General features: G+C 49.6%; 2 protein-coding genes across 2 annotated transcripts; both read left to right on the top strand.

Moving 5' to 3' along the window:
• The first annotated feature begins 16,431 nt into the window (after positions 1-16,431).
• LOC128727989 (uncharacterized) lies at positions 16,432-21,856 on the top strand. Its single transcript, XM_053821845.1, has 14 exons — positions 16,432-16,498; positions 16,580-16,699; positions 16,772-17,029; positions 17,117-17,362; positions 17,425-17,916; positions 17,978-18,469; positions 18,531-19,025; positions 19,099-19,581; positions 19,647-19,901; positions 19,960-20,421; positions 20,486-20,965; positions 21,035-21,244; positions 21,313-21,567; positions 21,660-21,856. Exons 1-14 carry the CDS (start codon positions 16,432-16,434, stop codon positions 21,854-21,856), a joined length of 4,512 nt encoding a protein of 1,503 aa, XP_053677820.1.
• A 515-nt stretch (positions 21,857-22,371) lies between these two features.
• LOC128728005 (uncharacterized) lies at positions 22,372-23,380 on the top strand. The gene is given in 2 exon segments (XM_053821846.1): positions 22,372-22,408; positions 22,518-23,380. Coding segments are annotated over 2 exon segments (900 nt in total).
• The last annotated feature ends 451 nt before the right edge of the window (positions 23,381-23,831 follow it).

Here is a 23,831-nt window from a genome sequence, read left to right on the forward strand (position 1 = left end):
CGCAGCCCGGATGGGAGGTTACCTAACCAGGACGCTTAAAGGACCAAAACCATTCGTTACTGCTAAGTGGAGTGGCACTTGGAGAGATTACGCGAGACCGTTTCATGCCTACCGTGGGCTCATAATGGAATAGATCGAATGGAAACGATTTCTTTTGACCCGTCGGTAATCACAAAGCTGCTTGCTAATCATACCGGCAACTCGAAGCGCTTGTTTAAGCGACGTGAGTCCTTTTGGAGCGTTTTTTTGCTCTGGTTTCTCGCTAGTATCACATTCGGCATGAATTCCCTGGCCAATGTTTCAGACGATGTGCTCGCTGGCGTGACGTGACGTTTCCTTCCGGTTATTACGTCACTTCCATTAGACGAGTCTCACGAGGACACGTGGGCGCACAACTGCTTCCCCCATCAGTTGCTCATTTAAGGAGAGTTCGCTTGCAGCTGTGCTAAGCTGTCAGCACAATTCGGGATCTCTCGGCAGGCTGTGACCAACAGGTTGAGCCACAGGACGATGGGTTGAAGCAACAGGAGCAAAAAAAACGAATGAAAAGACATCCACGTTTCCGAGTGCAGCCACCCGGAAGGTTCCCAGCGCACACAGGCCGTCCGTTTGCGTGCCTGCAGACTAAATTACATGCAGATGTGGGCCGCTCGAGTGGCCCTCCTCGGTTTGCTGCGGGTTGGACGCCACTTGCCAAGAGGCTCTAGACGTTTCCGTCGTCCATTGTAACGCACGCGGTGTGGCAGAGGACGAGCATCCGAGGCGCGTTGGCGCTTTTAGCTGGCACGGTTTGCGCCGTGGTTTGCTCGCGATGGTTGGAAGGCTCGGGTTTTTTTTTGTGTTTGTGTGTGGCCCAAAACAAAAAGCAACCGCGCGGACAAAGAAAATGATGTTGGACACACAAACAAAAAAAAAAGAAGCAAACTCCTCAAGCTCGTAAGCCTTTTGTGAGGAGGATTTGCTCTTATTTTCTAAAGCTAATGCTCGTTCAATCTCACTTGCAAACATTTGCAGCATGGCTGCAAGGACCTTTTTCAGGCTCGTCTCGTTAGTCGCCTTTAGCTTAAGTTTAACGTTTTCTTCCCTTTTTAGCCCACCGGGAAGCTTTTCGAGGTCGAAATCTCAAATACCACCCTCGAAAGACGAATGGCTATAATTTTCCCAACCATCGTAAATTACGCCCCCCGTTCCGGTTGGTATCATTTATGCAAATGAAATGACAGAAATGGAGAAGAAGAAAAAAAAAGCACAATTGAAACGAACTCGCCCACACGTGGTGAAATGGTACTGGAGGAAGTAAAAGCAAGCTTCCGCCCTATCGACAACATTTTGCACCGGAAATGACGGTAAGCAGCGGCGGAAATGAGCGAGGAAATTTTCTGCCCGAACGAAATCAATTTATTTGCTCATTGCCCAGTTCCGCCCGCTAATCTTCGATCCATCTTCACCTCTGGCGCCGTTTGCCCGTGGTCCGGAAGAAGCCCGCTTATCAGACCGTTGGTATCGGTGGGATTTTTCACCATCAACGAGGTGCTTGGCGCGTGGCTCGAACGATGATCGTCTCGCCATTGCTTAATCAAGCACCAACGCTCGAACGAATGGACTGCAACGCCTCCACCATTTGACGAGTCCTCGAGACGTTCGGGCTGGGGTGCGATTGCAGTTTGCAGCCTTCATTAGCAAGGCGTGCGCTTTCGGTGCCGGGGTGGAAGTACGATATTGGCGTTTTCTTCCGGTTTTTTGTACCCCACCGATGGCTGACGCTAATGGAGGCGAGCAACTGATTACGAACACTACCATGGGAGGGTGAAAACTCGAGAAACTCGAGTCCGTGTGCCGGTGGCGTCAGAGAGAGTGGAGTATTATTTTTCTTCCACCCTCTATGGAATTTTCCACGCTTCCGTGATCAATGCACCGGAAGCTTTTGTTCTTTTCATGGGAGGGCGGTTTTTTGATTTTCTCCGCCGCTGCTCGTTGGGGTGGCGAGATAACATGCAAAGTGCTTCGAGCCGGATCGGGTTCCTTTGAGATGATAAATCATCTGCAACAAGGATGATGTACATCTTCGCAGGAACGAACGAACGCGGGCGCAAAGTGAAGAGAAGTGATTTATATTTGCATTTGATACGCCGAGAAGGGCCACGTTTCGAGCGAAATGTAAAAGCAATCCATTAATTTCGATTGAAAACTTTCGTTTTAGTATCTTGTCAATTCTGTTCGCTTATGTTTTGTTCATTCTCTTATCTTGAAAAAGTCCTTTTCAAACGATCAATAACGGTTATTTATTTTCCATTTATTCTAGAGCTACTTTTACGAGCCAAATTGTATTGTGGAGAAATAAAAGAATGAATATTATATGAGAGAAATATAGCTATGCCCCATTGAAAATAGGCAGTAAATAACCCTTTCCTATGCCTTTTAATAATTAATCGCATTTCATATGTGATTCCACCACCGTGTGTGGTTCCGTCAACCTTTTCAGGCAACGAAAATGAAGGTACGCCCGCTTAAGAACACCACACCAGTCACCATTTTCCACTCGTATCCAATTATAACACCGAGGGATTCCGGTTTCGTGCTCTAACCGAGGGCTAGCCTCGATCCTTGTAAGATCCGTTTCATTTTCGAAATTAACTTATGCACCGTCGGACCACCGAAATTGGCCGGTCATCGGAACACGCAATTATACGCCCGAATGAAGTTGAAAAGAAAAAAAACCCCTTCGGAGACCCCAGCGGAACCGGAAACGGAACCACACGTCCACGGTCCGCAGCGGAAAAGCTCGTTCGGTTCCAAACAACAGGTTATCGAAAGGCCGTGAGGTTGCAGTTTCTTTGCGAGAGCTGCAGCTTTCTTTCCCAAACGAAACGCCACCCGCGAAAACATGCCACATGTTCGCGAATGTTCCAAATCATCCCGCCGCACCATCGCCTTCTCGAGCCCCATCATTAGAACCCCACGTGTGTGTGTGTGTGTGTAAGCGTTGGTGGGGGAAAAAAGGGGAGGCATTTTTCATTTCCCTCGGTCCCGTTAGCGTGCGTTTGCCAATGGGGTTCGGCGTTTTCACCGGATGTGCGGTACACGGGCTACTGCAGCGCATTCGTCCTGCGTACCGCAGCGCCCCAGGTGGACCGGGCGTTTGTGGGCGCGTGTTATTGAATTTCCTTTTCAATTTCCACACATCATAAATTTCAATTAATGGCGTCTGCATAGGGCGGCACGTTTTGCCGCAACATCGTTGACCCCAAAAGTGGCTCCCAACCAGCGCTGGTGTTCGGAAAGGACTAATCACCGGCCTCGTGGAGGAGGTCCTTCAGCTTTGGGGCTTGGCCAACGCAAAAGCGGTACTCGAGTGAAGTGCCGTGCGATGTAACACGCCAGCCCGTACGCAGCGAAAGGGAATAAAAAGCACCGCGGAATGTCTGCGTCTAATCGTTTGATTGAACGCCGCAGCGATGGTACGCCAGTGGAGCTTGTGCGGTTTGGAAACGAACCCGGTCCGCTTTTCATGTAATCTATTACGAGGGAAAACCACCACCCACAGTGGGACAGAGTGTTCGATCAATTTACTTTCCAGCAGCATCAAGCAGATCGTGTTTCAGCGCGGAAAAGGCTCTCGGTGGCAGAGCGCTGCAGCGCGTGAAACGACGAGCAAACACGAATTAAGCGCTAAAAACATCAAACGGGCTGGCAAATTGGGCACGATAAATCGAACTCTATTAGCCTTACACCAGGGGGTGTCCCGGTGAAGGCGAACGGATCAAAGCGGGTCGAGAACAACAAAAAAAACGCAAGCCGCTATCGGTTGCATTTTAAATAACGAAAGCATAAATCAATACGCCAAGCACGTTTGTCACCAGGCCCGCGATTTCAGCTAGATGTTAAACAAGCCTAAGCTTACGCGCGACCCACGATCGAGCCCTTCCCGAAGGGAGGCAAAATTAATTCATTATTGATTGTTTGACAAACGCTAAACATGGGACAGTGCTGGGGCGAGCGAGCCAGCGCGCGAGGATTGATCAATACTTCCTTGTTTATTTGATTGCCTATAATTATGCAGGAACGAAATAGTTGGGGGCTTCCTCCGGTAAATAATAGCCCCAAACTTCACCTGCTGAAAGGGTTTGTGAAAATCGCTCAGCTCCAGCGACATCGGCGCCGTTTCGTGTTATATTTAAACCTGCGTTTTTTTTTAACAAACCCTCTTTGTCACGTTCGGTTGCAGGCGCCGGAGGTCCTTCGAAAAGTCCACGTTGGCAAAAAGAAAAAACCGAACAATAAAGAAAAAAAAGAAGGATACAAATGCCTCTCCATCGAAACACGGTTCGTGGCTTAGGCAAGTCGACATGCCAATCCGTTGCACAAAACATCCGGCCCAGGCATCCTTTTGCGCGTCCCGTCTGGTGGCGGTTTTCGGTCGGTCCAGTTCTCGTACCCTTTTTTCCCCCTTCTTCTTCTTCTTCTTTCGCCTGCTGCTGCTCGTTGCGATTTTTGGCACCGAAAAAGGCTCCCGTGTGGTCGGCAGACACCCGTGTGGTGTTGACACACCTGTCAGTATGGGGTGTATTTTCGTGCCTATGTTCCAACAACCGTGCACCGGTTCGCGAGCACCCGGACGCGGCACAGATAGTGTGCCATGGGGTACCGGATGGATCTGTGTCAATTTGGGGCCAATTTTTGGGGGAACGCCCGCCAAATTGGAACCGGCAAAGCTCGCGTTGTCGCGACGTTCCTAATACGCTTTGACGCCGGGCGTTTCGGGTGGTTGCCAGCATGGCGGTTGGGCATAAAATTTCGCTTTAAAAACCTTTACCACGCCAAAACAGGGGAAAATTGGATGGAAAAACCATACCCAGGAGGTTGTGAAAATATGTTAATTTGTCGCGGGTGTGTGCAACCCATAAAACAAACCCTAAATGAGCACGTAACTGGAACACTGCACCGGAAAATCAATGTGCAGCTCCATTTGATAGGTCGCTTGTGTGTTTGACTGGCAGTGGGCTATTTTTACAAACGTGCAGGCGTCGAAGTGCGTACGCTGCAAATTGCATTGTGGCCGCTAATTGCTCTCCCTGCTCCCTAGCGGGTTGCCTTCTTCTCCGGAAGCCATATTGGCCGAAGGGACGGGCAGGCTCAAGTTAAACAAAAGAAGCGAGCAAAACCCAGGACATCCTCGGGTACGCACGATGGTACCGTGCCGAGAACTAGCTCGCATGCGACATATGGCATTAGAACACCTCTATTTGTGAAAGGCACCGAGCCGGTGACCGGTTACCGGGGCCATGGGCAGCAAAAACGCAAGGGTGCGGAATAAAAAGTACGTACGTTGGGAGCGCAACAAAAAAAAACAAAATGAAAAGGGCACCTGGCACCGACGATGGAAAACGAAACGGCACCCCGGCACGGGAATATGTGTTACGAAATATTTATGGAAAAATCGATGTGGCCGCCTCGGATTCAAGCTGCTGCTGCTGTTGGCTGTGGTGGCCGAAAATTACTCGCCATTACGCAAGTTGGCGCTGGTGGCGTATCCTAGCCGCTGGTGCGTATCGCGCGCGCAGATCCTTCGCGCTTTTTTTTTGGTTTTCTTCTTCTCTTGCCTCTGTGAGCTCCGTGCGTGCGAGGATGCGGTCGTTACTGGCGTTTCCTGCGCCAGTGCCGCGTTGGAGCTCGCGTTTCATTCAGGTGTCACCGTGGGCGATAATAATACGGCCTCTGTGGAGTGCCATTCGGTTGGGTTTTGCGTTACTCCGCACCGTCCTAGAAAGCTGCCCGGTTTTAAGCGAACGCGTGACCAAGCGCCATCGTGCATGCATTTTACCGCGTGGCCACGCGAACCGGCTGTCACAGGGGCTGTGGCCTTCCCAAAATTTCAACGTTCTTTTTTGCTTCCTCACTGCCACAATGTACGAATTCTACGTTATGAATAATCATGAGAGCTTCTGCACGGGGCAGCAACTGTTCGGGGATGGTGCCATATAAATTGGTCTTGTTGAAATGAAAATTCATGACAGCGATAAAGTGAAACTAAATTTAAAATGCTTAAGTACAGAGACTTTTTTAAATGACTTATTTTGTTCTGAGGTAAATCTATTTGTAATCCCTTTCTTTCAACAAACATCCTTAAAATATTCTTCTTGTGCTCCTTATAGTTTAACAGCGAAACTAAGCAACGGTTCGTGACAGAAATGATGCTTTTCAGGGCCATTCCCAGCCTACTTTGACTCACAATACTCAGAGTACATGACATTTGAAGGTTAGAAAAAAAAACCCTTGACTCATCCACGCAGTAGCTTTCCCAATAAACTGTCAACACAGGATTAATTTTCCCCGAAATAGATTCCCTTTCCCACAGCTCTTACCTTTTCTGTTAACGTTATCCAAAATACGAAGCACAACAGCTGAGTGGAGAATAATCCATTGCCACAACACCGCAATCAGGTCATGCCGCGGCACACCTAAGAAGGTTCTGACATATTCCTGCGGCTAATTAACAACGCACCGACACCGACGCCACTGCACCGTGCATGCTGCACAACCGGAACGGGCACTTTTCCGATGCCTGTCGTTGCCCTCCTTTCCACTCACTCCCCCAACACTCCCGGCTTCCGCTTGAACTCTCTAGATCACACGAGCTTCCGGTTGCTTCGATGCAACGTTCGACTGCATGCTCCTGGGCGGTTCTCGTACCGCCCTCGCTATTTGCTGCAAAAACGCACCTCACGGACAGCCTCCAAAGGACAGCCAGAAGAAAGGAACGATCGATTCGCGCACTACCACCACCATAATCTTCATCGGCACCATCACCAAACGGCAGGATATGCCCGCATGCGTCGCGGGTCACAGCATCACGCGCGCACTGGCTTAGTTTTGCGGCTGTGCATTTCGATTGCGATGCTGGATGCGTTCACACATTCACGGTCGGTGTACCACCTACAAACGCACACACACACACCCACACACACGGGGGGTGGGAAAATGTAAGCTGCGAAGAAACACTGCGAAACACTGCACGCGCGAGATGTGAGAGGATTTATTATCGAGCTGGCTGAAAGGACGAAAGCAGCAGCATGAAACACAACCAGAGAGTCCTGCCGAGAGCTTCGAAGAACGGGTGTTTGGGATGAATATTTAAACGAAGGCGATCGGCATGCTCGGTACGCTCGAATCGTGAAACCCCTTAAAAGGATGCGCTTCGGTTGTACGTGATGTGGTGAGCAAGGAATAAATAACGGATAAAACCTCGCACACAAAGGCGCTCCCTGCCACAGTCGGTGCATGCCAGCGGCATCGATAGATATAAAGATAAAGTGCATCCCAGGACCTGGCCGTCCGCTAATCGACGTCCTTGACGTTCATCGAGAACAAAAAAAAAAGAGGCGAGTAGAAAAGGATACGAACGAACGAACGAAATAAACAGGACAATGGTGGAACCTCCTTTGACGGTTCCTTCGCTGTTATCGGGCGGGTTTTCCTCGGCTTCCGGGCAGCCAATCGCAAATCGAAGTGGCTTCCGGCTCACTTCACTTTCTCGCTCATTGACACAGTTTCTGGCGAGTGTCCGTAACCTTAAAAAAAATCCCTTCATCCACTCACTTCACTCGCAACCCTCTGCAGAAGGTCCTTGGGCGGGATGTTTGCTTCTCTCTCTGTGTGTGTGTGTGCGCGCGTGTGTCTCCCCCAGCCCTCTGGCCTTGGGGATTGCATCTCGTGTTCCCGGGCGACCCCTGGGATGCTATCCTTGCTGACCTTAGAAGGGCTCACGGTGACGGTTTCGCATCCCACGGCGTTTGTCTGCTCCAATTATGCGCTCCGAGCTCCGAGCAGGGATCAAAAACGGATGGCCCGGTGCGAATTGGCTCGATGACGTGCGTACCCCATCGGGATGACGTTCGAGAGCTGCGCATCCCAGTTCGTCCGCCCAATACGTCCTACACTCCCACACAAACACTCGAATGCACGGTCACAGGTCCTGAGACACACGCATACGTCATACCCGAGTCGAGTCCAACGGTCGTCGGGCTGATGTTTCTGCTTCAAAACGTTCACACACGTCGCATCCCTAAAACGGGCTCCTGTTTTTCTTCTCCACACTCCGCACCATCCCCATTTGGCCGTCCCTTTACTGGAGGGAACTGTCAAAAAACCCGCTCTACGTACGCCTGCGCCCTGTGCGCGCTTGCTCACCACCCGCTCCCGGGTTCGCAACGATCGAAGCTTTTCCTCGGACGTGCTCTGGGGAGGGAAAAAAAAGCTGCGCTTTGCTCCCGAGCACGTTTCTCTCGCTCTCACGGACGTGCGTATCGATGGCGCGCTCCAAACGAACGCCCCCAAACCGAATCCATGACCAAACGAAACAGGGCAGGCCTTTCGCCTCTTATTCGCATTAAAGCTAGCCTGTCTTATTAAAGCAAAGGTGTGCTGCGAACGGGCAGGGTTCTGTGCTGTTTTTTTCCTGCTTCTGCTTGCGCCGTTTTGTTTGTTTGTTTCTGTTTGCCCAACCAATAGATGCGAAAATCAGTTCTAAACACGACGGATCAGGTGTTTGGTTCGCTGATTGTTATGATGTCATATTAGCCTGCCTCTCGAAGGATGGTGGGCTTTTAATAAATTTGTTTTTCTATAGCTACTTAGTAGGCTTTGATGCTTGAGTACGCTCTTGATACGTCAAATTTGAGTTGACGGTTGCGTAGCGATAGCAAATTACGTTACTCAATCCGTCACACTTGGGCGAATTTTGTTCCAGCGTAATAATTTGATTTATTTAAGCACTTTTAAAGTAGCTTTCAATCGTCTATAGGTATTCGACATGATGTACATCACTGCTTGATAATTAAAAACAAAATTTTTGGACATTTCTTTATCTGAACAGAGCCTTCTTATTATAGGAGTACAGGAATGGCTCTAAAAAGACATGCACTTGTACAGTTTTGGTCCATGTGAAATTCAAATCCAATTGCAAATACTCGGCACATTCGTCGACGTACGTATCCGGATGCAGTTACATGAGCATATTGAAAGGACAAACCCATCCAGCATCCGACTGAGTTAGCATTGTGCTTTTCCGAAAGAGAGAGAGAGAGGGAAAAACTCGAAGTGTCGACGCCCATTTATTTATCTTTCACGTCCCCGAGCTGACTTCTTGAACGTCAAACCACGAGCCAGACGGCCATTGTTCTGGTCGCACAAAAAGCCACCCTTTTCACATCGATCAACACCAAACAGCCGAGCTGCTCACACGTCATTCGCGTCCGAGCTAATCAATTTATATCCCCGATAAGTCACGGGGCCGACGAAAAATCGTCCCACACGCCCGGCGACCCGCCCGGGCTGGCTAGACCCAGACAAATGCCTTCCAATCATCGCAAATCGATCGAATAAATAAATCCAAAACTCATGCAAATACAGCGCGAAACCGTTTATCACGGTTCGCTGATTTCCGCACGCCGGCTGGACGGAAGCGAACGAGAAACAAGACGACGACAAGATCGAGTTGGGTGTTTGGGTGGGCGGGATGGTGATGGCACATCCTTGATTAAATTTCATCACGTTTCATTGGCGGCTCTCGCCAGCCCGGATGGTCCATCCATCCGGTTCGGTTCACCCAGGGTAGGACGAATTAATCCTTCGGAAATGATGGCTCATTTGGGGGCGCTGATGTCCGCGGCCACGGGCGCATTACAATCGAAAGCATCCGATGTTCTCGCTCGCATGATCAATCATCGGTGCACACCGTCACGTGCGCTTACGGTGACGCACGTACATCCGTCGGAACCCGGGGAGCCCTTTTTCCATTTTCCTTCCCCAGTTTTCCATGCAAAGGGCACTGGGAAAGGGTTCTTGGCTTTGGCACCGTACGACGCCATATGGAAAACGGAACAATTTCCCATAATAGCAACCATACCCGGTGCCTGTTCCCCGTTCGATCACCACTCGGTACTCGGTCCTTTTTGCCACCCCACTGCAGACCCATTTGGGGGGGTGGGCGAAAAGTTTCGTGTCCTAATTTTTGCCTACCGTCGTCGTTTTGCAACGATTCAGTTCGGGCAGATCGCCGGAACATCCAGCTGGCGAAGAGCAAACCGGCCAGAGGAGGGAGAGAAAAAAAAACACGACAAAGCAAAAGAAAAATAGATTGCAATGGAGAGAAGAGAAAAAAAAACATACACACAGCAACGAGTCATACACCCGGGGAAAATGTATCGGTATACTAAAACGGGTGAAATTCGTATGCAGGGCACGGCTATGATGTTGAACTTTAGTAGGCCCCCTTTCTCGGTCGTCCACCCGCACCATCTACTGGGAATGTTTCTTCATCATTTTTTTTTTCTGGTTGTTATCTTCTACGTTGTTTTGCCGAAAACGGGCGAACTGAAAACCCCGGAACGTTTCTCTTCCTGCGACCTTCAGCCATTCAGCACGCAGCCATAGGAAATAACGCCACCCCGAAGACGGCGAGGACATTAGTGTGGAACGGGGAAAACACACACACACACAGACACATACTTTTTTTTGGGGGTTGGGAGGAAAACACATGAACATCCGGAGCCTACCGCAGCAACCATTGGGATGGGAGTGAACCAGCCTACTAGATCGGGCTGAAGCGAGATACAACGCCAACGATGATGATGGGCAAGTGCGCGAGTGAGAGAGAGCGAGAGAGAGAGAGAGAGAGAGAGAGAGAGAAAAACAAGACAGCAGGAAGTAGTAGATACGATGCATCGAACAATCAGGACCCGGGTTGTCGGTTTCATGCCTCCAGAATCGATCGAATCCACCCCGGTTCGGTGGCCATTTAGTCCCGGCATCGTCCTGAGGATGGAAACGGGAACACATGAACAAAAAAAAGGACCCGCGCAAGGAGGGCTAATTTATATGCTCCATCTTTCGGCGCGGTGGGTGCTCTCGCGGTTCCCAATTTATTTTCGGTTGTGCTTGTTTTTTTTGTCCCCTCCCGCCCCCCCCCACTCCTCTTCTTCTTCTCCTGTTGCCCTTTTGCCTGCTCGCTGGCTGGTCGTTGTCAAAGGATATGCAAGGACGCGGGCTCTTGCAGCTTGGCTTTCTAGTGCGTGGCCCCTTCGATTGGCCCACTCAATGGGCTCCAGCCAGCAGTTCTATTCGAGGCTTGGCATCGAAATTGGCAAGCCACCGTTCGATGCTCGAGCATTTTTGAAGCTTTTACCCATTTTTATTAGTTTTCCATCCCGATGCCACTCGATAGTCGTCCCCGGCGGCCCGTTATTGTCGGTTTGTGAGCGCACAGTCGTGAGATGGATTTTCCCGTGGAATGTGCCTGCCTGAAATTGCGCAATAGAGCGGGTGCGTGCGGGTGGTTGGGAGCCGTTTCCCCCCCCCCCCCCCCCTTTTAATGGTCCTTGGAGTACAATGGAATGGGCCATTTAGGGAAGTAAAGAAAACAAGAGAGCGAAAGAGAGAGTGAGCGAGAGAGAGTAAATAACTGGAAATTGAAAACACCAGATTATATCGCAACGGGATCCTGGGTGCGAAACATGAAAGGCAAGCATTATTACAACACCCTCGAAGGAAAAGCGTTTAAATGTCAATAAATGTTGCTATCATCGAATGAAATCTCGCCTTGGAAGGGTCCTTTTTGCTTTCTTCTCGTTCTTCTATTTTTTGCAGCGTGTTTGCGGAACGCAACTAGGCAAACAAATAGCAGATTGCTTTATGAGGTAAACAAATATTGATCCATGCAGTTAAACACATCAAACGGACGCCGCTGGCATTCCTTTCTTCGGCCTCCTCCTTCTAAAGAAAACAAAAAAAAAAGAACCACTCTCAGACCTGCGTTTGTTTGCGTAAATCCACTTTACAACAGCAGCCGCCTCCCGCACCACGGCCGTGGGTAAGTTACGGCTTGACCTTGCGATTTCCGTTCGAGTGGGAGGCGTTTTTGCGCAATCTAAATTGAAGCCGTGAAGCCCACCCAGGGCCAGCACCCGGCAGCGAAGGAGGCCCAAAACCCAAGTGGCCAAGTGGTGGCGCGTTCGCCGAAAGCAATCTTCGCCTCGTTTTTATGTTTTCTGGGTGCCATTGAGAGCGCACGCCGCGCTGAAGCAGCTTATTAGCAATCAAGAGTCGAGCGAAAACGACTTCACACAGCCCTCGGTTCTAGCTCCTCGCGCGTCCGCTTATCAGCCACCCCGCTAAGGAGCCAGCGGACGAGCGTGTGGTTGGGAGGGTCGGGAAAATTCCGGACACGATAAGACACGCGTGCTCGTGGTGGGTGGGTGGGTGGGTGAGTGGGTGGTTGAAAATCGATTCTCGGATCGCAAGTAACGTCGATTTCCTGGCGCACGCAAAATCCTAGCCCAACCGAGGGGTAGGTTTTAGGGGCCAACAACCCCTCGCAAAGGGGTGGAATCGCCCTTAATCGCCAGCCAAAAGCCCTCCCCCCGCGTGTGGTGGCCGCGAGCGATTAAAGGTCGGCTTTTCACACCACCCTCGCTGGTGACGACGACCGAGCGAACCCCAAGGTCCAACGGACGCGGGTTGGATGTTACCGTTTTTGGGGTGCGGTGGCCTCGGGAAAACCTAATCCTTGGGTCCCGCCGCCATCACACTAATTGTCGCATGGTGAAATTAAATCATGCACGAAAGCAAACGCAAAGCCAGCATAGAGGGTGGGTGGGTGTGTGCTGAGGGTGGTTTTCTGGGGGGTGGCCATTGTGTGCGTCGCTATTTGGTGCTGGTCGGGAAGGGGCGCGCAGGGACACGAGAGACTACCGCACCAACACCAGTGTGACGTACGACGTCACGGCGAGCGGAGAGCTCGAGTTGACCGAACACCAGGCCAGGAGCGAGACACACACGCACACACACACCATCAACGACCATCAGCAGGACATCCGTGTGTGGTGGAGGCGCCTTGTGACGATTCCAGACGACGACGACGACGACGTCGAGACTCCGCGCCAGCTCGCCAGCTCGTCTTCATTCCATTACACGCAAACAACACACCACCAACACATGTAACACACAACCATACACACACACGCGCGCGCGCGCGCGCACACAGCAGGAAAATGCTTGCTTTCATGAGTAGTAGGCGCTGCTTTTCCGTTTACTCGATCCTACCTCACGGACTCATCTATGAGTGCACACATACACAAACACAGTGACACGTTCATTCGACACACACACACACGCGCGCTGACGCGGAATCACACACACCCACAGGCAGAGCGATGGAACCACACAGGACACACGAATCCTTGTGAGAGGCACCCTGTGCGCTGGCTGCCGCCACCTTGCCCTACTTCCGTGCGCGCTTCGCAAAACGGGTGAAAGCACATTTCTCACTTTTCCTTTTTTCAACCCCCCCCCCCACCCTCCCCTACGCCAGGACCAAACGGTTTCGTTCGGTAACCATTTTAAGGGCGCACGGTACCCGATGTTGATACTGTGTGGCGCCCACCGACAGGATCGTCGAAAGTCACGGCATTAACAATGGGCGCACACCCACATTTTTTGTGTGGCTATCCTCTCGCGCTCACTCTCTCTCTCTCTCTCTCTCTTGCTCTTGCCATGGTGCGCACACAAACACACGCGACGACGTCCAAAAACCCGCTCGAGAGCCTGGCGCCCTTTCGACGGGTGGCAAGGATGCGTCCGGGAGCCGTCAAAGTAGGCGGGTGGTTTGGCAGAGAGCGAGAGCAGGGGGGGGGGGAAGAAAAAGAGAAAGCAAACGAAAGCAAGAGGAAAAGGCAAAGGTTTCCTTTGTGGCAACGGCTACACGCGGAAAAAAACGGGACACGGCTTTCAAAGTCAAACCGTTACAGGAGCTTCGCGAATGGTGGCATTTTGGGTGGATTTGTTGTGTACCATCCCGACGGTACACGGTCGCTTTTCTTCTCTTCTGTGAAGTCTTTGCTTCGCTTCTCCCACCCTCGTGGTCGTCCTGACGGGGCCGTGGGCGCCACCACAACCACAACCGCGAAAAGGATCGCTCTGGATCGATGCGTACGGTCGTGCACCTTATCTCCGATTCGATTTCGGGTAAGCTCGCCTGATTTCGGGAGCTTACCACCCTCACGCACCTACACACGCGCGCGCACACGCACACACACACACACACGCACACGCACCACCCTGTGTTACAGGTTAACTGCTTTTGGTTTGGGTTCGCGAGCACGCCAGCACGCCAGCACACCGAACCCGGATGGAGTGCTGATTGTAGGCACTTTAGATTAGCCATTCTGGCAGGCACTTCGAGTGGCTCCCACTCACGACACTGGCCATTTCCTGGCCATTCCGAACGGGGGATGAGCGAACTACGGCGCACAGAGTTCGTGAAAAACTCTCCCCAAGCACTCGGTTGATGACTGTAACCTTCGAACCCTCGGCGGAGGCTCGTTCGTGATGGAGGCGCCTGGTGGTAGGACGCAGCACGGAGCGATTACTGCTGGTGAAGGTTATTGCCACCTGGCGACGACCACGACAGGGACAGGTCACAACCAAAACAGGTCCCTGCGCTAGTACTGCTGCAATCCTCGTACTGTCCATGCATAACAGCGCTACTTTTTTTTTCTCCGCCTTCTTTGCTTCACTCCAGCAGGCAGACCCGTTCCGTTGTGTCTGGCGAATTTTCACTTGCACGGGAGAAAAAAAACGAACAGCAAAACCTTCTTTTTTGCTTCTTTTACCCCCGCGATGCCACTCGCCACCCACCGAGCGGTGGGATGGTGCGAAACCGTACCGTCGTTTGCTTAACTTTGAACGTTTCACCTCGTTTTTTCCTGGCTGCGTTGCACAGGGAAAAGCTGGTAGTAAATGCAACTCCCAATCCCGGGGAGCCTCAGAGCGATGGTGTGCTTAACTTTGAAACGTTCACACAGCAGGCCAGGTTCGCGTACGAAAGCTCCGTTTGACATTTCGGGGAAGGAAAAGCGATGGAATGCTGACGTTTGGCTGAGCGGATGATTTTTCGGCTGCGGGTGGATGTTTTGCTTGTGCTGATGATAGGGAAAGCTATTTATAGCTATATATTTCTCGATTTCACTGTCGATAATTAAGCGATTTGAATAAAAAAATTATTTCTTTTGTATATCTTTATGATAGAAGAGTTAAAACGATTTATTTTCTTAATGTGTAAGATAAGTAGAGTATAAATTTAGAAACAAAAGATTGATCAAATTCCTATTATTTCTTAAGTATGTTTCTAGGAGTAGCCCTTTTTCTACATGTATTTATGATTTTAAGTAGGGATTGTAATTATTCATTTATAATTTATCAAAAAAAACGAGAAAATCGTGTGCAATATATTAATTACGCAAAAGTATTTCACTTTTAACAAAACAAAAACTATTAGAATTAAATAGTTCTCCTTACAAAATATCGACTTAGCCATCGAAATGGAAAGTAAGAAAATGTGAGAGCTTTCGAATTTGCTGGCAGGGACAGGGCACCGTGAGCCGTTCGTATCTCCGAGAGCGAGAATGATTCGTCAAACAGTGAGAAAGTTTGGCAGATTGTGTGCATGTGGAAAACTGCGCTTGTCTGGTGATGGAAAGAGTCAGACAGAGTCGTTTGAGAGCGAGGAAAATACAGCTGGTGAGAGAGAAATCTCGAAGCTTCCACAAATGGCATGACGTGAGTTCGAAATTTGGAGAAAACGTGTGGAAAAGCATTAAGCGAGCTCGGTTGGACGTTTGCAAGAGTGTTTTGAATCAACCGGTATGAAAAGCTATTCTTAATTCGGTTTTCAATGGACTCATTCAATGTGCTGTATTCATTAAGTTTGATACGCTCGAAAACGAAAACTCGTTCAATTTGAGTGCCTTTAGAATAATGAAAGAAAAAAAATTTACAATAAATATCCTTCCTTGTATTTGAATGAGTTAAGTGCGCTTTTCGCAGAAAGCCCAACTGCTAACGTGCCCTATAACAAACGGGAAGCGATTTAAATGGCTCATTGCATCAGGACAGTAAGTATATAAGTCTGCACTTCAGATAAGAGTAAACAATAGCGATGCTACTGGATTTCTACTACAATGGGGAGATGGATTTTCGCTTTCTGGCGCATGGCCCATTCAAACAACGATAGGCGGCACGTGATGAAAATACAAGGTGTCTCTGAAACGGTCAAAAAACACTTACCTCTGAATTTAACAGGTTGCTCGATCAGGTTTGTAAGATGTTCAAGAGGTGGCGAAAAACAAAAAAGGTATTGAATAAAAGAAGACATTCAAACAACTCACTGAATCACTTTACTATTACAAGATAAATGATTAATATGAAGGTTACCTCACCGATGGCAGCACTGGTCCTGTGAAGAGGATCCATAAATATGCCCTTCGCAGCACGCCACTTGAGCGTTAGATAACTGTAATAAGCTATAGTTCAGCTGAACCAGGGTACTCGAGGCTCAGTCAAGGTCTGTAGCCGAAAGAGATCACATCGTCACCTGAGATGTTCAGCTCAACTGGCACGGTTTGGGTGTTGGTGATCACCTTCAATCTATTCTACGCTTCTGAAGGTAAGTTAGTCCTGTCTCCTTGAGGTTAGTTCTCGAATAAATCAATCAATTAACTCTTTTAATACTATCCTTCCCACGAAGTCACTGCGCTACGCTGCCTGATATGCAACTCGCACGAGCTGGGCTGTGAAGAAGCATGGCCAAAGTACGCCCACGATTGTCCACTGGAAAACGACAGCTGCTTCACAAGTGTAACGAACGGTAACGAGGACTCAAGTGACGCTCAAGTGGTGGGGGCTTGTTTTCTGACGATCGCTTTCCATTCCCTCCAAGGTACGCTGGTTCGGGGATGCCTATCGCAGCTGAATGGCAACGATGAGCTGTTGTTGAGGACGCACTGCCCACAGCAGGAAGGGCATACCTGCATTAGCTGCACCGAAAACGAGTGCAACAACGTGCTTTGGCTCAAATGTGCTCACTGCGATGACGACGTTGACCTGGAAAGCTGCACCGATAAGGAGCGTGCCCTATTATGCCCACGGTATCGATCGTTGGATCGATGCTATGAGATCGCTGGAAGCGTTGAAGAAGGTAGGCCCCAATAGGTCAAGTGTTTTTGAGGGTAAGCGATTGATTAATCGAGCAGGGCGCTTGAAACAGGTTTGCAGAATGGTTTAGTTGCATCGAAGGGATGTGAATCGACGCTAAACGCAACGGGAAGTTCCTGCCAACGATCCAACCACTGCCGATTCGTCGAGAGTAGCGTGAGCAACTGCAGTTTGCAAATAAACGTTCAATCAGCGGTATCACAGTGTCTGAGGTGTTCATCGCGCGAGGAGTCAACGGCTGGAGAGTGTACAAATGGCCAAACCGCGATGGAAAACTGCCCTCAAGAGGAAGACGCTTGTTTCTCCCGACTTCATGGTAAGGGAACGTGACGATAGATGATCAAAAAGCTACCTTAAAATACCACAACGATCTCGCAGGAACCACCTTGGAAAGGAACTGCATGTCTACACTCTCGCAGGAGGAACAGCTCGCTTGCGGAGGCTCTCAAGGTTCCTGCGTTAGCTGCACAGAACCAGGATGCAACACACACCACCTACTAAAGTGCATCCAGTGCCGGAAAAGCCTCGAGGTAGAGTGCACCGATCCTGGCATCAGTACCACGGTGAAAGCATCCTTCTGCCCGGAGTTTCTTCCAGAGGCGCGTTGTTTCTCACGGTTGCTCACTTTAGACGACGATCTGGAACGAGGCTGTAGCTCGGAATCGGCGGCCATTTGTGCTGAGAACAAACACTGTCTCGTGTGCGACACCGATGGTTGTAACGTGGAGTCGGAAGCGTTTCTGTGGGATGTCGCCAAGTGTTTGAGGTGTACGTCGGCTGATGCTGATGAAGGAGTTACTTGCGAGGAGGCCTCGATCCATCCGGAAGAATGTGATCAGCAGGAGGATGATTGTTACACGCGCGTTCACGGTAAGTAGAGTGCGAAGAGTGTTTAAGGAGATCAGGAAAAATGCACTATCAAATCCCACAGATGGCAAGCTGGAGAGGAACTGCTTGTCAACGCTACCGGAGGAGGAGGATCGTCAAAAGTGTCGCGATGAAGCGGATGATACCTGCATCAGTTGCAATTTCCACGAGTGTAATCGTCACCCATGGCAAAGTTGCTACCGTTGCTCGAGTAGTCAGGATCCACGGTGTGCAAAACCGGCCGAGAGTGACCTGAAGTATGAGTTTTGTGATCGTTTCGCGTCACAAGGGCGATGTTACGCTAAGATCGTCGATTTGGGTGTAGAGCGTGGTTGTGAGGCTGATTTGGGTGTGGACGTGGATGCTTGCGCTGGTAATGCGATGTGTTTCACGTGCCTTTCGGATGGGTGTAATGATGTGGATGAGAATGCGCTGAGAAATGTGGCTCGGTGTATTCGCTGTAGCTCGGATGTCGATGGAGAAGCCTGCGAAAACGCGGAAATCGAAGCTAGCTTCTGTGATCAAGCAGATGATGTGTGCTATACGAGGGTTACAGGTGAGTTAAGAGTAGTTGAAAGTTGAGTAGATTAGCTAGAACTTGTTCAAATGCATTTCAGAAGGCAGTCTCGAGCGGGGATGCGTTGCTGCCCTGGATGAAGAAGAACAAGAGCTGTGTCGAGATCAAGAGGATGTCACCTGCATAACATGTCACGAACCATCCTGCAACGATCAAAACTGGCTGAAGTGTTTAGTGTGCAAAACTTCGGAAAACCCCGGCTGTGCAACACCAACAGAAGCCCCGAATGAGGATCTGTCATTGTTTTGCTCGAAAACCAGTGATCAAGGATCATGCTACTCGAGAATTGCTCAGGATGTTCTCGAAAGAGGCTGCTCTGTGGCACTGCTTAACCCAGCAGAAGCATGCGTTGGGTTTGAAAAATGCGAAACCTGCCTCACAAACAACTGTAACTTCCACACGGAAGATTCTCTTACCGGTGGCATAAAGTGCGTTCAATGTAGCTCGAAAGATGAGGATACGGATTGCAACGAGCACCTGGAACAGCCTTCACCATGTCCAGAAAAGAATGACAGATGCTTTACTCGCGTTAAAGGTTGGGGAAGTTTTTTATGTGAAAATAAAATAGAGTGATTTAACTAATGTTGAATTTATTTTTCCCTTTTTAGGTGACGAATTGACCCGAAATTGCCTCTCAACGCTTGAGGATACGGATCAACAATCATGCACAAACCCATCCGACCGATCCTGCACCGTATGTGATGGATCAGACTGCAATAGGGACCACTGGACGAAGTGCCATCAATGTGATGGATCCTCTTCAGTAACATGCGGACACGAGCAGCCTGATGATGATGCCCTATTCTGTGAATCGTACTCACCCACCGACAAGTGCTATATCAAACTCGATCATGATCAACATCTTTCCCGCGGTTGTTTGTCGGATGCCTCCCCAGGAGTGGATATTTGTGCCGGGGCAGATCTGTGCATCACCTGCGAAGGAGACTCATGCAATAGGGCTCCTGAGACATCCCTCCGACACGTCAAGTGCCAACAGTGCACATCAACCGACCCAGAGTGTGTGCTGGGAACGATTGTGAGCAAACAATGTCCGCTGGAGGATGATCTCTGCTTCACAGCACTCAACAACGGTGAGGAGCGAAGTTTGGATAATCGATCACATTACTGAGTACATTTTTGCTTTTCGTTCGTACAGATAAGCTGCTTGAGCGAGGTTGCCTGTCAACGTTAGATGATGAACGGCAGAATATCTGCAAGGACGAATCGGATCCATCGTGCATCGTCTGCTCATCAGAAGGCTGTAATGGGCTCCGGTGGCCAAGGTGTTATCGCTGCCGTGGATCACTATCGGATGAATCATGCGATCAGAACCTCGTTCCGGAAAAGTTGGAATTCTGCCCAACGTGCAGTGAACAGAGCAACTGTTATGCGACAATTGAAAACGATGCAGGTAAATTGGGTGCTCCATCTCTTGAAGGATCTTGATCGTGCCATTCGCTCTCCAATAGTGATCCGAGACTGCACCGATGAGATAACGTCCATTTGCAACGGAAACAGTCGTTGTATCACCTGCTCGCAAGAAGGATGTAACGACGTTTCGAAGGAGGTTTTGAATGCTGTTCACACCTGCCATCGTTGCCGATCAGACATTGTAGACTGCGATCAGCTGGAGGATCACGGTCAGGAATGCCCCAATCGCGAAGATCGTTGCTACACGCGGCTCGACGGCGAGTTGCGTCTTTCGAGAGGATGCCTCAGTGAGATCGACGCAAGTGACTGTGCGAGTGATGAGCTGTGTTTGGTGTGTCCCGGAAAGGACTGCAATAACGCCCCATGGGGAAAGTGTTATCAGTGCAGTAATGCGACGAGTCCCGATTGTTCACCCAAGCAAAAGGGGAAGGAACTTCTCAAGTACTGCCGGCAGAATACGATCACGGGGCGGTGTTTCGCTAAAATCGATGAAATGGAATGTAAGTAGAGTCGATGAACGACTTGAGCATCTGAAGAGTTACCTTTTCCGGTGTCTTTCGACAGTTACTCGAGGCTGTTCCACTGATTTGGAGACGGAATTGACGTGCCAGGATCCGAAACAATGCGTCAAATGCGTTGGAGATGCGTGCAATCGCGAGTCCGCCAAGAGCTACTTCAACCCAGCGCACTGCTTGCGGTGTCATTCGGACAGCGTCATCGGTTGCTACGAAGGAACCATAGCTCCGGTGGCCTGCGCCAATCCAGATGATGATTGTTTCTACCGACGAGCCTCAAAAAAGGCAATCCATCGTGGGTGTTTGTCAGAGCTCACATCCACCGATCAGTTTCTCTGCCACCTACCGACAAGTGTGGCCTGCCACACGTGTCCTGAAAACGGATGCAATACACAAACATGGCGCCGGTGCTACCAATGCAGCAGTCTGACGGATCAATCCTGTGCCGCACGTCAAACGGACTCGACGTATTTGAGCTTGTGTACGAAAATCGATGACTATTGCTTCGAGGATCGAGACGGGGCGGAAAGTACGCACGATCGTGTGTTATCCTTTTGAGGCTGCTTTTGATTGCTTTCTCTTCTTCTTTTTTGCACAGTTCGTCGAAACTGTGGAAAACACTTCTGCGACCACAAGAAAACCTGCGTCGAATGTAAGACGGACGCGTGCAATGGACGATCTGCCATCGATCTGCTGCCCTCCCAATGCCTTGTGTGTGAATCGACCGATCCGCTGTGTGCGAATGGATCACGTGTCGATCATTACTGCAACTATCTCAACGAACCGTGCTTTGCGCTGGTGCGAAATGGTATGAAATGAGAGTGATATTGAACCGTTCGTTGGGCTAATGTAAAGTGTTTCCCTTTCTCGAAATAGATGGTGTCCTTGAGCGAGGCTGTTTCTCGAATCTGTACGAACCGTACAAAACCAAGTGCCTGGACCTTAACGATCGTTCTTGTATGGTGTGTAACGGAAACTCGTGTAATCGCTTTCCCTGGCAGCAATGCATCCAGTGTCGATCGCTGGAGATTGGCCAATACTGCTCGAGGGAGGCGAGTCCTTTGGAGTCACACTACTGCGGTCGCTACAGTCCGAATGATCGTTGCTACGCGAAGGATATCAAAGGGATTGGTAAGACCAACGAAATGTTGCTAACGTAAAATAGATTAACTAAACGTGTGTTTTATCGTTCTTGTTCGACGTTCGCTCTCATTTCTTCTCAGTAATACGCGGATGCGAATCAGACTATGACACACCAGTGGATCCTTGTGCAGCTGTTGCTGGGAAGAACTGTTATACCTGTGAAGCGGATCATTGTAACGTCAAATCTCTGAACAGTGCCAAACGTGTGCTACACAATGGCATAGCACTGTACGTTACTATAGCAACTGTGATTGGTGTGCTACTAAAATGGAACTAGACTGTGAGCCATTTTCCGTTTTACCTAGTCAAATCATAACCTTATCCATAAGTTGTTTTATGATGCGATGTATAAGAATTCGTACTGTCTTCTTAATATTTGTATGAACGTAAAATATGGTTGTAAAATACGGTTATATTAAATCATTAACATATATATTAACATTAAATACTACTTACTAAAATGAGTACAACTATACAGAACCAGTGAAATAAAATATACCGGATGGCTCTCAGATGACATATTTCATTAAACAAACCCAATATTTCCATCACTATTGTGTTAACATCTCATCAAACAACAATATAGCTATTCGCTTATCAGGAAGCGTCTGCTTAATGCCTATCGATAAACCCGCACGTATTCAATCGGCGTCTAAATATTTCCCTTACGCGATAAAAGGATTAACAGGAGTGCTATTATTGTGGGTGTTTTCGTGATAAGCAACCGGAACCGTGACTGAATAGCCAGCCAGATTAGTTGCTGCTGCTCAGTGTCTTGCCATGCAGCTAAGGATGGTGTATCTGTTATCGTTACTGGTGCTGTTAGCAGGTCCTGCTGTTGTTTCAGCTCAAGAGGATCGATTCTACTGCCACACGTGCGTATCGTCGAGCTTTAGAGACTGCGTGTGGAATCCGTACACATCCCTCACGGACTCAAGGACTCAAGGACTGCTTAACGGGTGATCGAGCGTGTGGAACGGTGATCCTTCCCAACGGGCACACCTACCGAGGTTGTTCACAGGACGAAGAATGTATTGCTGCCGGGGACGATTGTGTCCGGTGTGATCGCTTCTCCGGTTGCAACATCGATCGTTACCCAGCTGATCGGTTAAGGTGTAACATTTGTCAATCCAGCCAGTCCACGTCCTGCCAGGCGTTGCCATATCCTCGTCAATTTGAGAAGCCGTGCGTGCGGTACGTCGCCGGTGATCGATGCGTCACGGTGTTCGATCAGTTTAACGTGTCCTACCGGGACTGCTTGTCGGCCGTTCCGGAGGTTGATCTACCGAAATGTGACGGAACGACACCCACAGTTGAGTGTGCTGTTTGCTCCCGGTGGCATTGTAACACCGTCAAAGTGCGGCAGGATGATCGATGCCTGCAGTGTACGTCCAATATGACGCACTGTTCAAGCGGACAACGTTCGGCTACGGTTTGCGAGCAACCCTCGGAGGGCAGGTGCTAATCAAAGGTGAACGAGCAGCAGTTTTTGGTGCGTGGTTGTTGGGTGGATTTAACCAACACAGAGCAGCAGGAAGCCTGCAACAATGATGCGCGGAATTGCGCTGTTTGCGAAGGTGCAGGATGTAACGCCGAGTTCCTTCCACAGGACACATTAAGCTGTGTGCAGTGTTACTCAAAACAACAACTGAGCTGTGCTCAGCAGCAGTTAAACGACAGCAGTGTTCAGTTCTGCCGGCGACACGTGATAGGTGATCGATGTTACGTTCGCACGATCGCTGATGGAAGCCTTCAACGTGGGTGTAAATCGGATATAGACAACGAATCCGGTTGCACGTAGGCCTCATGTGGTGAATATTGCACCGGAAACAACTGCAACCGGGACGTGTATCCATCGGATAGGCTTTCCTGCTATCAATGTAACAGTGAACAGTCACTGGATTGCGATGTTGATCAGCATGAGTTCAATCTCGAACGTGCATTGAGGTGCAGGTTTCATCTCAACAACGACGGGTGTTACGTCAGGATCAACCAGAATAAGGGTATTAAACGCCATTTTATTTAACTTCATGTTTCAGAGTAAAATACTGACGCGATCACGTTTTTTTCCAGTCATCCGAGGATGTTTATCAGATCTTGGGAATAACTCGGAACCATGTAAAGGATTAGACGCGAGTTTATGCCGCATTTGCTACGGAAACGATTGCAACTATATATCCCAAGAGGCACTTCGGAATACCGGACGACCTTCACAACCACCATGGTCGATCTTCTGCCTTCTATTATCCTTT

Source organism: Anopheles nili, chromosome 2 (genome assembly GCF_943737925.1).
Source record: "Anopheles nili chromosome 2, idAnoNiliSN_F5_01, whole genome shotgun sequence".
In the NCBI taxonomy this organism is placed as follows: domain Eukaryota; kingdom Metazoa; phylum Arthropoda; class Insecta; order Diptera; family Culicidae; genus Anopheles; species Anopheles nili.